General features: G+C 41.9%; 1 protein-coding gene across 2 annotated transcripts in view; it reads right to left on the bottom strand.

Moving 5' to 3' along the window:
- Window positions 1–14,249, bottom strand: part of RAB27B (RAB27B, member RAS oncogene family) — a 116,645-nt gene that overhangs the window by 13,461 nt on the left and 88,935 nt on the right. For both annotated transcript variants that reach the window (XM_014070445.2, XM_014070444.2), the window contains exon 2: window positions 1,351–1,522. In XM_014070445.2, coding sequence (XP_013925920.1) covers window positions 1,351–1,503 — 153 coding nt within the window. In that variant the 5' untranslated portion in view covers window positions 1,504–1,522. The remainder of the gene's footprint in view (window positions 1–1,350; window positions 1,523–14,249) is intronic.

The following is a 14,249-nucleotide window of genomic DNA, read 5'->3' as shown; positions in this document are numbered from 1 at the left end:
TGGATCTTCTCTAAGAGAAAACCAATCTAAGGTTGCTTCCTTTATGCACTGTGAAAAGTGCTTTGAGTCAAATGAGTTAAAATACAACACTTGAAAAGGAGCAAACACAACACATGGAGGCTTCCAGGAATAGCAGTTTCTCATGTGTGTGTCTATGAAAAATCTAAATCCCAGCATGGGATACCATATGGCTGTGACATGAGCTAGACTGAATAAAATCAAGGAGGGAAAGATCATTTTGATGCACACACCCACGGGCGTGCCCCTGCACACACATATACACGCTGACAAGCTTTTCACTGTACACTGTTCTCATCTAGTTTTTATAAATGCTCGTGTACCAATCTAGAGATTCTGGAAATCCTACAAATATTTTTCAGCTTTGATTCTCAAAACTTGCTTAAGAACTAAGCAAACAGCAAATAACACAAAGAATTACTTCAACAGCGAGTAACACAAAGAAGCCCGTGCCATATGACAATATGAGCTCCTGTGGTTTTAAAATCCCTGATGCCGAAAGGAGGTAAGCTCAGAATAAGTTACTGAGCAAATCAGAAATATAAATAATGATAACGCTGGAAAAATTGATATCTATGGTAATATGGCAAATCTGAAAAAAAAGAAAAAGAATCTTGGACTATTACCTTCACAGACTGTAGTGTAAACAGCCTTGAGAGCACAGAAATCAAAACTTAATGAGAAAGGCTGATTTACACGTAGTCTTCGAATTGCGTTCAAAAGGATATTTTGGGTGAAATATAAGTTCTTTATATTTCCCCCCAAAAATATCTTGTGACCTAGTTTTGAAGTTCTGACATTGCCTTCCTTCATGCTCACATGATCACATTTAGAACTAGAAGACCTCCAAGGTTCTGTTCTGTTCTGTTCTACTCTACTCTTTCTTTTCTAGGATGCTCAGCAAACAATTTGCAATTATGACTGTGTGCAGTGCCCCACAATCATATGATCAGGATTTCCAAGACTTTTGAAAGAAACTGCTCATCAAAACAGTTCCGATCAAATGGAAATCTGCTGACGGTCACAACCTAATTGTTAGGCTCAATTACAGTTGCAAGTTGTGGATGACCTAAACACTGGGAAGAGATGAAACAATATACAAATGCCATTTTGGACTAAGCAAAAAGACTGGTCAGGTGAAAGCTACAAAATGCAGGGCAAAACCCACACGAAGAAACGGATATTGTCTCACTGAGATGTTGAAAATGTTTGTTTTGAAAGAGTGGAAGCTTCAGGAAGACTTTTCTCCTCTCTCTCTATCTCCCTTCCTCCCTCTCTCTCCCTCTCGCTCCCCCTCTCCCCTTCTCTCTCTCACACACAGAAGAAACTCACCACACGCTTTTCTCGAAAGTCGATGCCTACTGTCGTGATGAACTTTGGGTTGAACTTGTTGTCTGTGTATCTGTAAAGCAAAGTAGTCTTTCCAACCCCAGAATCCCCGAGGGCCAGGAGTTTGATCAAATAGTCATAGTCCCCATCAGTCATAGTGCTGACCTTGATGAACCTGCAAATGAGGAGAAAAGGAAGGTTAGTAGGAAGGAGCAAAAAGAACAGAACTTAGCATTAAGGACTGGTAGGAGTGCAGTATTAGCTCCCTTGAATCCAACCATTTACCAGCTTGCTGCTCCACTTTTGACCGAATATCAATCCTCAGCATAGATGGAGGCTCTACCTCCTGAATAATCTCTTCTGGCAGCAGGCTTTTTTTTTTTTGTAATGGCCCCCTGAATTGTGTGTTTATATACACAAAGGGACATCTGTTTCTATTGCCCCTGTGGATTTCTTACTCTTGTTGAGCTTGTGATTTAGTTTGTTTTTATTGTTGTGCTAGATATTCTGGTATCTTTGCCATAGAAAATTAGGCTTCAGAGACAAGGAAAATCATAAAAGCATATTAGTACTAAATGTTCATTACAATTTAGGCTAGATACACTGTTAAATTTATATTGGAGCTGAAAATGGTCTACCTACTGGAGTGCTTCTTTCATTTCATCCATACTAGAATTGTGTGAGATAGTTTGAGATGAGAGTGCATTGACTGATTGATTGACTTGTTAGATTGATTTATTAGATGTATTTGATGTTTTCACTGCAGGAGCTCAAGACAAGGTATGAGAGCCGAGGTGGCGCAGTGGTTAAAGTGCAGTACTGCAGGCCACTTCAGCTGACTGCTAACTGCAGTTCGGCAGTTCAAATCTCACCGGCTCAGGGTTGACTCAGCCTTCCATCCTTCTGAGGTGGGTAAAATGAGGACCTGGATTGTTGTTGGGGGCAATATGCTGACTCTGTAAACCGCTTAGAGAGGGCTGAAAGCCCTATGAAGCGGTATATAAGTCTAACTCCTATTGCTATTGCTATTGCTATGCAGAATCTTCCTTTCATTTTATTCTCACAACAACCGCCCTGTGTGATAGAGTAGATTAAGTGACCAGCCCAAGTCATCTAGTGAGATTCCATGGCTGACTCCATCACCACAATCTCCATAACCACCACACTACACTGGCTTTGGTGTCTGTTGTAGATGAATTCTAGTTTCACAAGGTATTCAGTGAAGAAAGCTCTTTCTCCAGTTCCAAATCAGGTAAAGTAGAACTTACTTTTATGTATTTAGCCATTTTCTTCAAAAAAAAATATATATTAAACTAATCCATATCCACTTCCAATTTTTAAAGTCAATTAAGAACTAATACAAGTAGTCCTCAACCGTCACTTACTGACTGTTCAAAGTTATGATGGACTCTGAAAAATGGGACTTACAACCTGCTTTTGAAGTGCTGATATCGACCCTCCTGCAGTTATGTAAGTGTAAAATGTCAAAGGCTTCTGATGGTTTTAAATCAGACATGAGCAAAGAAGAGAAATTTCCCCAGGGAGAAAACCTGTGTGTATAAAGCTAGTTTAATTCTAGATTCAAATGAGTTTTCCTTCTTCTCTTAATGAAGAAATGACTACCATTTTAGTATAACTTCAATCTTGATCCAGTTCTTGTTGTCATTTCCTATTTCAACATTTGCTCACCAAACTATCCTACTTAAACAAACTCTTGGGGAAATAACTGAGCTGCTCACGGTATGCAGATTTTAGGAGAAAGTCTCACTGCCTAACTACCTATCCAAAGAAAAGTTTCTCCAAGGAATCAACCTTTTAAGATCATGCCCCCACCCCCGGTTTGATACAACACATGAGGAAGAAACATGCTAACAATTCCACTTCCAGTGGTTTAAGCTACTAAGCAAGTAAGTAGCTGTTCAACCAAGGTTCAAATTTTAAAAATATGGCAGAGTAACCATCTTCAAATATCTAGAACAGGAGTGTCAAACTTGTGGCCTGTAGGCCGGATTTGTCACATGTTGGCCCCACCCCAGTGGTGGGTTCTGGATCCCGTTCCAGCCAGTATGGTTGGAACGGGCCCGACAGCGTCCACATGAATGTGTGCAGCGCGCGCATGTGTCTTAGCCGGAGCAACGGTATCCGGTGCTCCGGGCATGCTCCAGTATGCTTGTACCGGGGAATACCGCCTGCATCCACCACTGCCCCACCCTCACCTGGTTTTGCAAAGGGGGAAAAGTCTCGATACATCACATGATGATGCCATAACGACACAGGTTTGACCTCCCTGATTGTCAGGTAGACAAGGTAGAAGAGAGAATGGACTTACTCTCTCTCACCCTAGAGGGCATGGTTAAACTCAGTGGGTTAAAACTACAAGGAAGGGAAATCAATTTAGACATAAGGAAGAGGAACTTCCAGAACAGACCACCATATGAAGTGGAAACTTCTCCTTCAAAAGAAATATTCAATCAGTAGTTAGATGGTTATCTATCAAATCCTCTAGTCCAGTGTTTTTCAACCACTGTGCCGCGGCACACTAGTGTGCCGTGACATAGTGTAAGGTGTGCCGTGGGAAAATTACTTTATATATAGTCAATATAGGCACAGAGTTAATTTTTTTTAACATTTTCTAATGGTGGTGTGCCTCGTGATTTTTTTCATGAAAAAAGTGTGCCTTTGCACAAAAAAGGTTGAAAAACACTGCTCTAGTCTAGCAGATCCTGCACTAAGCAGGCTGTTCAACCAGTTGACCTCCAACATACATTCCAACTTTAAGACTCTATGAAGAGTAGACAGAAGGCTGAAAACTATTGTTTCACCTATTCTTTTCCATCAAACAAGGGATTTTTTCCCTCCTTCTCCATAACAGAACTTGAAATCACTCAACAAAAGTCAATGGAATGGCACATACAAATACAGACCCACAAAAACACCATCCTGCTATAAAGTATTATAACAGGAACTGGCATAGGTGATTTCTAAGAATAATTAGATTTCATGGAAGATAAATTATCAAGTGGGGTCTGCCCATGGTTCTTGAATGGAAGTTCCACCAGACTTTTGAACTGTGTGAACACTTCCTGCCATCCACTGGATGACCCAATTTTTCTATGCTCCTGAAGATGGAGTGAAACTGCACTGTGCGGCAGGACAAACTCCACAAAGAAATGTCCAGTGGTATCATAGAAGAGATACCAGGATTTCCAAACTCTTAAAAATATCCTACAATTTTTGATCAATGAAGGAATGGGGATTGCAATTGCAGCTGAATATCATATGGTCCTAAAGGGCTTCTAGACCAACTTTTCACAACCTGCCAATTTTCAGATGAATTGAAACTGCAACATGCTTATCCACATTTTAAAACAGACCTTACAACAGAGGTGTCAAATTTGCAGCATGTTTTCGTCACGTGACTTATCACAACTTTTTCTCCCTTTATTAAAATGGGAGGGGGTGAGCATGGCCAGTGCATGACGCATCCGGCCCGCGGGGCGGGAGTTTGACACCCCTGCCTTAGACTAACTCTGTCTGCAACTCTGTAGTCTCCCTGAGTGAAGATAGAAATTACATTTAACTTGCCTTGAGCCTCCAAGTCAATTATTGGAGATTTTATTATCTTACTTCTTCATGCAGCTGAGTCAGACTTCATCATACTGCCTGATGAGTCTCAGCTAATAATTCACGCCATCGGCCTTCAGACCCTGTTAGCCTTAATCAACTAACTTCTTTCAGCTTAAAATTACAAAGTCTTAAGATCTATTGACCACTCTCCAATTTCTGCTAGCGAGAACATTGTTTCTTTACTATTTCAGAGTTCAGTGTTTTGGAATTATACAGGTAGTCCTCACTTAATGACTGGTTGCTTAGCAATTGTTTAAAGTTATGAAAGCCCCTCCCCCCAGTACTTACTCTGGCTCTGGAGCTCTGACAACAGTGCGCACACACATATGTGTTTATATGACTGTATTTTGGGTGCTTGGCAATCATTTTGCGTTGACACTGTTTGCACCATCCCATGGCCCAATATCTGTGATTTTCAGCAAGTTGCCGGTTTCTGGTTACCAGCAAAAAGCACCCAAATGGATTCATTTAATGACCATGCCATTCACTTAACAACCATTCACTTAGCATGTGACATGCCACAAAAAGGTCATAAAATCAGGCATGGTCGCATGGTGATTTGCTTAATGACTGCCAAGACTTATGACCGTAATTCCATGCTCAGTTATGGTTATAAATTGAAGACTACCTGACAATTCAGTAAACACATTTTGAACATTTCTGTTATTGTTGCATCTGGAACCACATTTGTTTTTCTGGTTCTACTTAACAAAAGAAAAAGCTGGTAAAGAATTAAATTTAGCATGAAGATTAGGTAACAAGAAATTAAATGCCCTTTTTTTCCCCAACACATTCCATAGGAGCAAACACAATTCATGAAATCATAATCACACTAGTGATTATACAAAAAGTTGTGTTCACACTTGCTCTGTTTCGAAGCAACATTCACCAGCTGCCTGATAAATAGAATTACAAGTTTAACCCACTGAAGGTATTTTAAATGTTAGGTTACATATTTTGTGTTCAAAAAATTAATTTGCATTAGGAGTGTTTTGAAATTAACAATTCTGAACTTTGCCAATCTTACAGCATTCTGCAGTAACTAAATCTTTGTTTCCTTCATAATCGTTTAGTACAGGGGTGTCAAACTCACCAGGAGGTGCTTAGATCTGGCCCGTGGGGCTGCCCTGGAAACAAGTACCAACCCGAGGTGCATCTACCAGAGAAAATGGAGCTCGGGAGGGCTGCAGGAAGCCCTCTTGAACTCCATTTTCACTGGCAGAGGGCTGCAGGAAGCCATCCCAGCCAAAAACAGAGCTCGGGAGCCTGTTTTCACTGGCAGAGCATTCAGGCCACCACAAGCACCCCAACACAAGAGACATCGAGCTGGCCACGCCCACGCTGACCATGTCCACCCTGGCCCTCCAAGGTCAAACACAACCCTGATGCAGTCCTCAATGAAATTGAGTTTGACACCCCTGGTTTAGTACAAAGAAAGGAGGTACAATTGGAAAACATGGGAAGATTACAAACTTGGAAGATTCAACAGGAAAAACTCTTTGGTTGTAGAAAAGTCAAGGTACGCAATGAAGATCTCAGTGGATACATTTCACATTAATTTCTCTATCGTCCCATCGGAATTTGGCAGACTCTCCCAAATTTCAAACTTTGTATCAGGCTAAGGTAAGGTGACCAGATTTTCAGATTGGAAAAGAGGGACACCCTTGACCGGGGGGGGGGGGGGGGAGCTTGATTTAAAAAAAAATTTTTTTGTCAAAAGGTCACCCCAGGACACTGAAACCAGCATAAATACGAATCTGTTGCCAAACAAAATTTTGATCACGTGACCATGAGGATGCTGCAACGGTCGCTAAGTGTGAAAAATGGTCGCAACGGTCGCTAAGTGTGAAAAATGGTCTCAATGGTCGCTTTTTTCAATGCCATTGTAACTTTGGTCACTAAATGTTTTCCCCCTCCTCGAGACTCCTCACTTCTTCCTTCATTCCTCTTGCTTATCTACCTTCACCTTATCTGTCTTCTGCTCTTTCCCTCTCTTCCTTCCTTCCTCCCTCCTTCCATCCTCTTCTTTCCTCACTCACTCCCTTCCGCCTTTTTTCTCTTCCTTTCTCCTTCCATTATTTATACGATATAAAATTCAATGAGGGTGAAACACACCAAATCTGGCAAAGCTGCCTTGCACCAACCTGGCCTGCCCATAGAATAGCAGCCACTTTGAGACACATAAACCTGGTCTGAACATATTGCATCACAAAGATTTGCAAAGATCACATTTGCAAAAAGGAACATTTCTTGTAGTAAATACATTTTATAAACAATTTAAAAGTAAAAATCCGCCCAAAATAATAAAAAGGTATTCTATAAATAAAAGAAATCCTTAAAAACCATTGTTAAGTATTACACCAGCAATAATTTATACTGTCACCATTTCAAACTATCATCAGAAATACGAATCCGTTGCCAAACATCAACATTTTGATCGCGTAACCATGAGGATGCCACAACGGTCGCTAAGTGTGAAAATGGTCGCTAAGTGTGAAAAATGGTCATCAGTCACTTTTTTCAATGCCATTGTATCTTCCTGATTATTAAAAGTGCAAATTCACTCAGTGTCAATCATGACTCCTGAGTCCATTTCAAAGTATTGTGCATAGAAATTTTAAAAATGGCTTGTTTCAATTTATTTTGGATAGAATCTTTTTTTAAATAGTCTAAGACAATTTAAAAAAAGAATCAACACAGAATACCACTATTTTAAAAAATCATATGCACAATAAATAAAATATTATTTTAAAATACATTGAGCCTATACTCCTTACAGTAAATGACTCATCTGGAAACAAGCCAATAGCATTTTTTGTGCTTTCAAATTTACAGATGTTCCAAAATCAGCTTAAAGTCCAAATATTTAAAGACCACCCCCCTCAAAGCTATCTTACCAGAGCTTTAAATATCTTCTGGGGAGGCCCTGTAATCCCATTCATGACAAAGGTAGGGCTTTCTCAGGAGGAAGGTTTCAGCTGGTGCCCATCCTTTGGAAACCTCCCCCAAGAGCAGGGAGCCCTAACCTGCTGTCCATTCAGGAAGGCTGTACAAATTATTCTGTCTTCTAGAGCCATTGGGATTTAATATGGTTTTATCACTGGATTTTCTTTTTATTGTTTTTGTGGAATTGTTACAATGATTTTATAATAATATAATTTTATTTGGCATTTTTGTTGCTGTAAACTGCTGAAAGCCCCTGATAGAATACAAATTATTTAATAATAAATTTAAAAAGCTGAGTGCAAGATATGAAAACACTGCAAACTATTGTTCAAGATAATTTGAGAAAAGGGAATCATTCACCAAGAGTGCTAATAACTACTGCTAAGTTATATAGCAAATCAGATACTAAGGCCTAATGCCACAGAGGGGAGAGAAATTCATAAGTTTTCAAGATTTCCTGCACTGCTTCAAACATATACGCTTAATACCAATGAATCCACAGCTATTATTTGATACAAGAAGATGGGTATGGAGAACGGAAAGAAATTTAAATTAATAAAAAGATGCCACTGAAATCATCTGTTTTAAATTATAATCCCTCTTCCTGACAGTGGATCAATAAAAAAAGATTATGCCCAATTCAAACTGGAAAAATACATTTAGCTCAAAAAAATAAGATCGTCATGGTGATGAAAGAACATGGCAAGTATCCCTAGGAATTATTTGTCTCTCCAGGCAAATAAGGAAATACCTGTTGGTCTTTAATGCAATTCTTGCTTAAGGCAGAGCCCTCCCCCGAAAAAATGCTTCTGCTGGGCTGCGAGAGCCACGTGGAAGTTGTCTGCACAGCTGAAAAAAGGACTGTTTGCTGGGCTGGGAGGAGGAGACAGCCCCCTGCCTTCTCCCCCTTTGGCTTTGCGGAGTTCCCAGCCAGCACGGGCGGCAAGTCTGGATGGAACCACGTGGAAGTTCTCTGCGCGACCGGCAGCCGCTTTTTACTCCCGAGTAAAAATTTTAACTCGGGAGTAAATTTTACTCCCGAGTAAAATTTTTACTCGGGAGTAAGTAAAATTTACTCCCGAGTAAACATTTTTACAAAACATGATTAATTTTACTCACCACCAGTAAGCGCAGCTGCAACCCCAACAAGAAAGACAAAATAAAATGGAGACTCCTCTGCGTCCTCAGCTAAGGAGTCCAGCCAATCAGTGAGCTGGTTGGCCAGCTCACTGATTGGCTGGAGTCCAGCCAATCAAATCAGTGAGCGGCAGGCTGGGCTGGCTTAAATTTGTAGGTAGCATAGAACAGAACGATGAGCCAGCCCAGCAGCTGATGGGCGGGAGCTGCCAGCGCCAAAAAAAGCGTGCCTTTTAAAAAAGCGGGCGGGACGCGGGAAAATGCATCAAAAAGCGGGGGTGTCCCGCCAAAAGCATTATGTCTGGTCACCTTAGGCTAAGGGGTTGGTTTTCTCTTTCCAGAAAAAGTTTAATCATAAATTATTCACACACACAGATCATCCTCAACTTATGATCATTCACTTACAACCGTTTGACATTATGATTGGCCCCCAAAGGGGGAGTTATGACCCGGATTCTAAGTTCCAATGGTCAGGGCCCCTCTGTGGTCACATGATCAAATTTCAGGCCCTCAACAAAAAGCCATTTCAAACATCCATTGGTCATGAGATCAAATTTTACTGTTTTGCCAGCACTTCTGGTTTTTAGCAAAACCACGCCCATAGAGAACCCTTGGTTTGTTCAATAACTGACACAAAAAAGTCAGTCACATGACTAACCTGTTTTACAACCGTCACAACATACAACCGAAATGAGCAGGCTCCAGTTGATTGAGGACTATAATTATATGCCCCAAAGGTGCTTTTTCAAAAGGCAACTGGAATTCTGATTTTTCTTTGAAGAGAAGCTGAAAAAACCACTTCGATTAGAAGTGAAACATCTTCAAAGAAAAACCAGAAGTCCAGTTGCCTCTTGAAAAAGCACCTTTGGGACAACCCGGACCTAGATGACCTAGAATCTCCATTGAGCTATAATTATACTGGTCCAAATGCAGACACCTCTGCATTTCATACATATGTCTGGATTTAGACATCATTTCAGTGGTAAATAGACCATTCCCTGTATTTCTGTCACTCTCCCACCCTGTCCTAACATTTTCCCAGCATGCTGCTATTCTGTCTGTTTTTGCCTGTCTTGTGACTTGAAAGAGAAAGGAAACATTGAAGAATATATTGTGCGTTCTTGCTCCCTTTTGGCCCCACCCCAGAGGTAATGCGGACAAGCATGGGATCTGCCATATGAACAACAGAAACTCTGTGCGTTAACAAATAAGCATTTCTTTCCTATTTATTTCTTGTTTGTGCCAAAGAGGAAAGCTCAGTGTCTCTTCCGTAAACAGACTCAGTTGGGCATCCACATTGGCAACTTTCCACCAATAAAGCCAGCTATGAGGTTCTAGTTCTATTTTTTTCCACACCCTGGAGCTGTCAAATTCTGTGAATCCATAATTCAGACCAAATGCCAGTGAGAAATCTCTGCTGTCTCGAGTATTGTAAATTAGACACTGAAAATGTGGATTTCAGTCCTCAAAATGCCAATGTAGCAACAATACTGTTCTTCTCATCAGGGATATTCACATTAGTAGAAGTGATAATTTCATCTGATTTAAGAATCACCTCTATGGACATATTATATTCATAAATTATAGAGCAGTGCAATAGTTTGAACATAATGCAAAATAAAGGATTAAGTATGTCTGGGGGTGCAAACCAGTGGTGGGTTCCTACCAGGGGTGGGTTTCTCGCCCCGTTCCAACCGGTTCGGTTGGAACGGGGCCAGCGGCGTCCTCGTGCACGTGTGCAGTGCACGCATGCGTACTAGTGCCTGTGCGATGCTCCAGCTGCTCCTGGAGGATCGCGCAGGCGCTGTATGCGTTCTGCGCATGCGTGGAAGCGCAGAACTCGTCAAAACCGGGTAAGAAACGCGGGTGGGTGGGTGGATCCTTCAGCGTTCCCGGAAGTTACTTACTTCCGGGTTCGCCGACCAACCGGTTCGCGGGGACCGCCGCGAACCGCCTGAAACCCAACCCTGGTTCCTACCGGTTCGGACCAGTTTGGCCAAACCGGTAGTCGCTTGGCAGCGTGGGTCGCTGGAACTGGCAGTGACCCAGGCCTGCCACGCCCCCAAACTGGTTCTCCCAGCTCCATCTTGTTTTTGGCTTCTGCATATGCGCAGAGCAATTTTCATTATACTGCACATGCACACTCATGCGCGTGGCGCATCCCTGAGGGAACCGGCAGTAATGGCTGCCAGACCCACCACTGGTACAAACATAACACCTGCTGATAACCTTTCAAAATTGTGGGGAGATGCTGGGGAAAACATGGCTGCTTTAAAGAGCAGCAATTATGTGGTATGTTCAAATCCCTAGCCATTCAAAAATATCTTCTGGAAATCAAACATGACTGCACAGAATTGATAAACATACTGGGCTTTTTTTCCCCCTCTCTGGTTTTGGTTGAAATACAGACTCAAATGTTAAACAGAAGTTTTTTTTTTTAAAAAAATGATATAAATATTAAAAACCTTTCAAATCACTTTTAAAAAGTTCTACGGAATTGATCTCTCACCATGCTTACAGTATATATAGCAAGGGTGTCAAACTCAAGACCTGTGGGCCAGATGTGGCTCACGGGACTGCCCTGGAAACAGCAAAGAACCGGCCTGTGGTGCCTCTGCCAGTGAAAATGGAGCTCGGGCGGGCCACGTATGACCCTCCCAAGCTCTGTTTTTGCTGACAGAGTGCTGCAGGAGGTAGTCGCAGTCAGAGACAGAGGCCAAGATCTCTAGCCCCTTGGCCAGTACAGGTTCCCCCAACACGAGTGACGGCAAACTGGCCATACCCACCCCATCACACACCCCTGGTCATGCCTTCGCTGGCCCGCCCAAACACAACCCTGATGCAGCCCTTAATTAAATTGAGTTTGATACACCTGGTATACAGGAATACCCACCAATCCAACTAGTTCTAAGATCATCATTCTAAGCTTCTGAGCTACCTCTACTCAGTTTAAACATTTAGAAAATTGATTAATTATATGCCATTGTTTTCCACTCCACCTTGCTCATCCTCATCTCTTTTTTTCCACTTTTCCCAGCATTACAAGCCTTCTCCAGAGAGCTAGGTCTTTCCATAATGTGTCCAAAATAAGATAATTGGAGCCTGGTCATTTGTACCTTGAAACACTGTGCTGATTCGTTTAATGATCCATTAGTTTGTTTCCGTGGCTCACCGCAATATTCTCAGGAATCTTCTCCAATATTCAAATGAGTCAATATTCTTCCTACACTGCTTCATCAAAATCAATCTTTCACTTCCATAGAGTGTCGAAGGGAATTCCACCAGTGGTGGGATTCAAATAATTTTAACAACCGGTTCCTCTGCCCTAGTGACCAGCTGGATATGCATGGCTCTGTGGTCATGTGACCGTGTTGGCATGGCCAACTCAATATCATTTACATCGATGGGTGCTTCGTCTTAGCTGTTACAATGTAATAAGGGTTAACCAGAGAGGCAGTTTCTGAAAGCAGAGCAATAAAGATTAGGCTAGAAACAACACCAGAATGTTTCCTTCCTGCCTTCCTTACAAGATTAACCCCGTAAAGTGGGAAAAAACAAAATAATATTTCTTCCAACAACCGGCTCTTCGAACTGCTTAGAAAGTTAACAATTGGTTCTCCCAAATAGGTGTGAACTGGCTGAGTCATACCACTGAATACCATAGTTTGTACAATTCTGATCTTTGTAGGTATAGATACATCACAGCATTTGAATACCTTTTTCAAGGCCAATATGGCTGCTTTACTGAGTGAGAATTTGAGGCATATTTCTTGACTGCCTGTTCCTTTACTGTTGGTGGGTGATCTTAAAAGCAGAAACTATCCACCACTTCAATATCATCACTATCAATTCTATGGCTGATGGTCCTAATTTTTGCCATTGATTTGGATTTCTTCATATTAAATTTTGGTGCCATATTTTTCTGTCTCTGCTTTTTGACCTTTAATATCAGGGATTGCAGATTCTTTGCATTTTTGGATATCAGGGTATTGCCATAAATACAGCACAGCACAGGTTATTCACCTTTCTTCTGCCAGTTTTTAACTGATCTTTAAATCCAGCTTGCCTCAATATATATTCTGCATACTGATTAAATAAATAAAGGGAGAATATGCTTCTTGTCAAATTTCTGTCCCTAATATCCTGGACATAAACAGTTTCAACTTCTACCCTCAAGAGGATGCTATAGTGCCGTGATGGCGAACATATGGCACGTGTGCCACAGGTAGAATGCAGAGCCATTTGTCAGGGCACGCGAGGCGTTGCCCAGTCAGCTGACTAACGCGCATGTATGCGCTGGCCAGCTGACTTTGGCCTTCTTTGAAGGCCGTTTTTCACCCTCCGGAGGCTTCCCTGAAGCCTCCAAAGCGAGAAAAAACGGCCCTATGGACAAACCGGAAGTTCGGGAACGGACTTCCGGTTTGCTTGTAGAACTGTTTTTCACCCTCCGGAGCCTTCAGGGAAGCCTCCTGAAGGCCTCTGAAGGCTCCAGAGATCAAAAATCAGCGCTACGGGGAACCCAGAAGTTCAGGAATGGTGACTTCCAGTTTGTCCGTAGGGCTGATTTTTGCCCTCCAGAGGCTTCAGGGAAGCCTCCTGAAGGCTCCAGAGGTTGAAAATTGCCCCTACGGACAAACCAGAAGTCACAATTCCTGAACTTCCAGGTTCCCCACAGGTCCATATTTTACCCTCCGGAGGCTTAAGGGAAGCTCCTGAGGCCTCCAGAGGGCATCCGGGAGGGCTGTTTCGCCCTCCCCAGTCTCCTAGAAAGCCTCTGGAGCCTGGGGAAGGTGAAAAAAACACAGCAAAAGCGGGGGGGTGTCACTGATTGTGCGCATGTGCGCGTACTGGGGTGCACATGCGTGCATAGCATTATAGGTATGGCACACCGGCACACAACCCTCCTGTGCTCCCCCCGCTTTTGGCACAGCAGCCATCACTGCTATAGGGCATTACACGTCAGAAAAACTAAACACAAGGACAGTTTTTCCCCCATTACGTAATTCTGATAACAATTCTCACAACGCTTTATTACTATTATTTTTCTCATCTTTCCTATTTCCTATCTCCTTATTTTCTTATGACTATAATTTTGTTGCTTGTATCTTATGATTTATATTGCTTTATTTAGTATCCTAGTATGATTTATGTTGATTGCTTATTTAGCATCCTATGACTATCACGAAGTGTAT

This window comes from Thamnophis sirtalis, unplaced genomic scaffold (genome assembly GCF_051295495.1).
Source record: "Thamnophis sirtalis isolate CommonGarterSnake01/CBP01778 unplaced genomic scaffold, rThaSir2_p1.2 scaffold_5, whole genome shotgun sequence".
Taxonomy (NCBI): domain Eukaryota; kingdom Metazoa; phylum Chordata; class Lepidosauria; order Squamata; family Natricidae; genus Thamnophis; species Thamnophis sirtalis.
The sequence above is the reverse complement of the archived record's forward strand: the minus strand, read 5'-3'. Positions and strand labels throughout refer to the sequence as shown.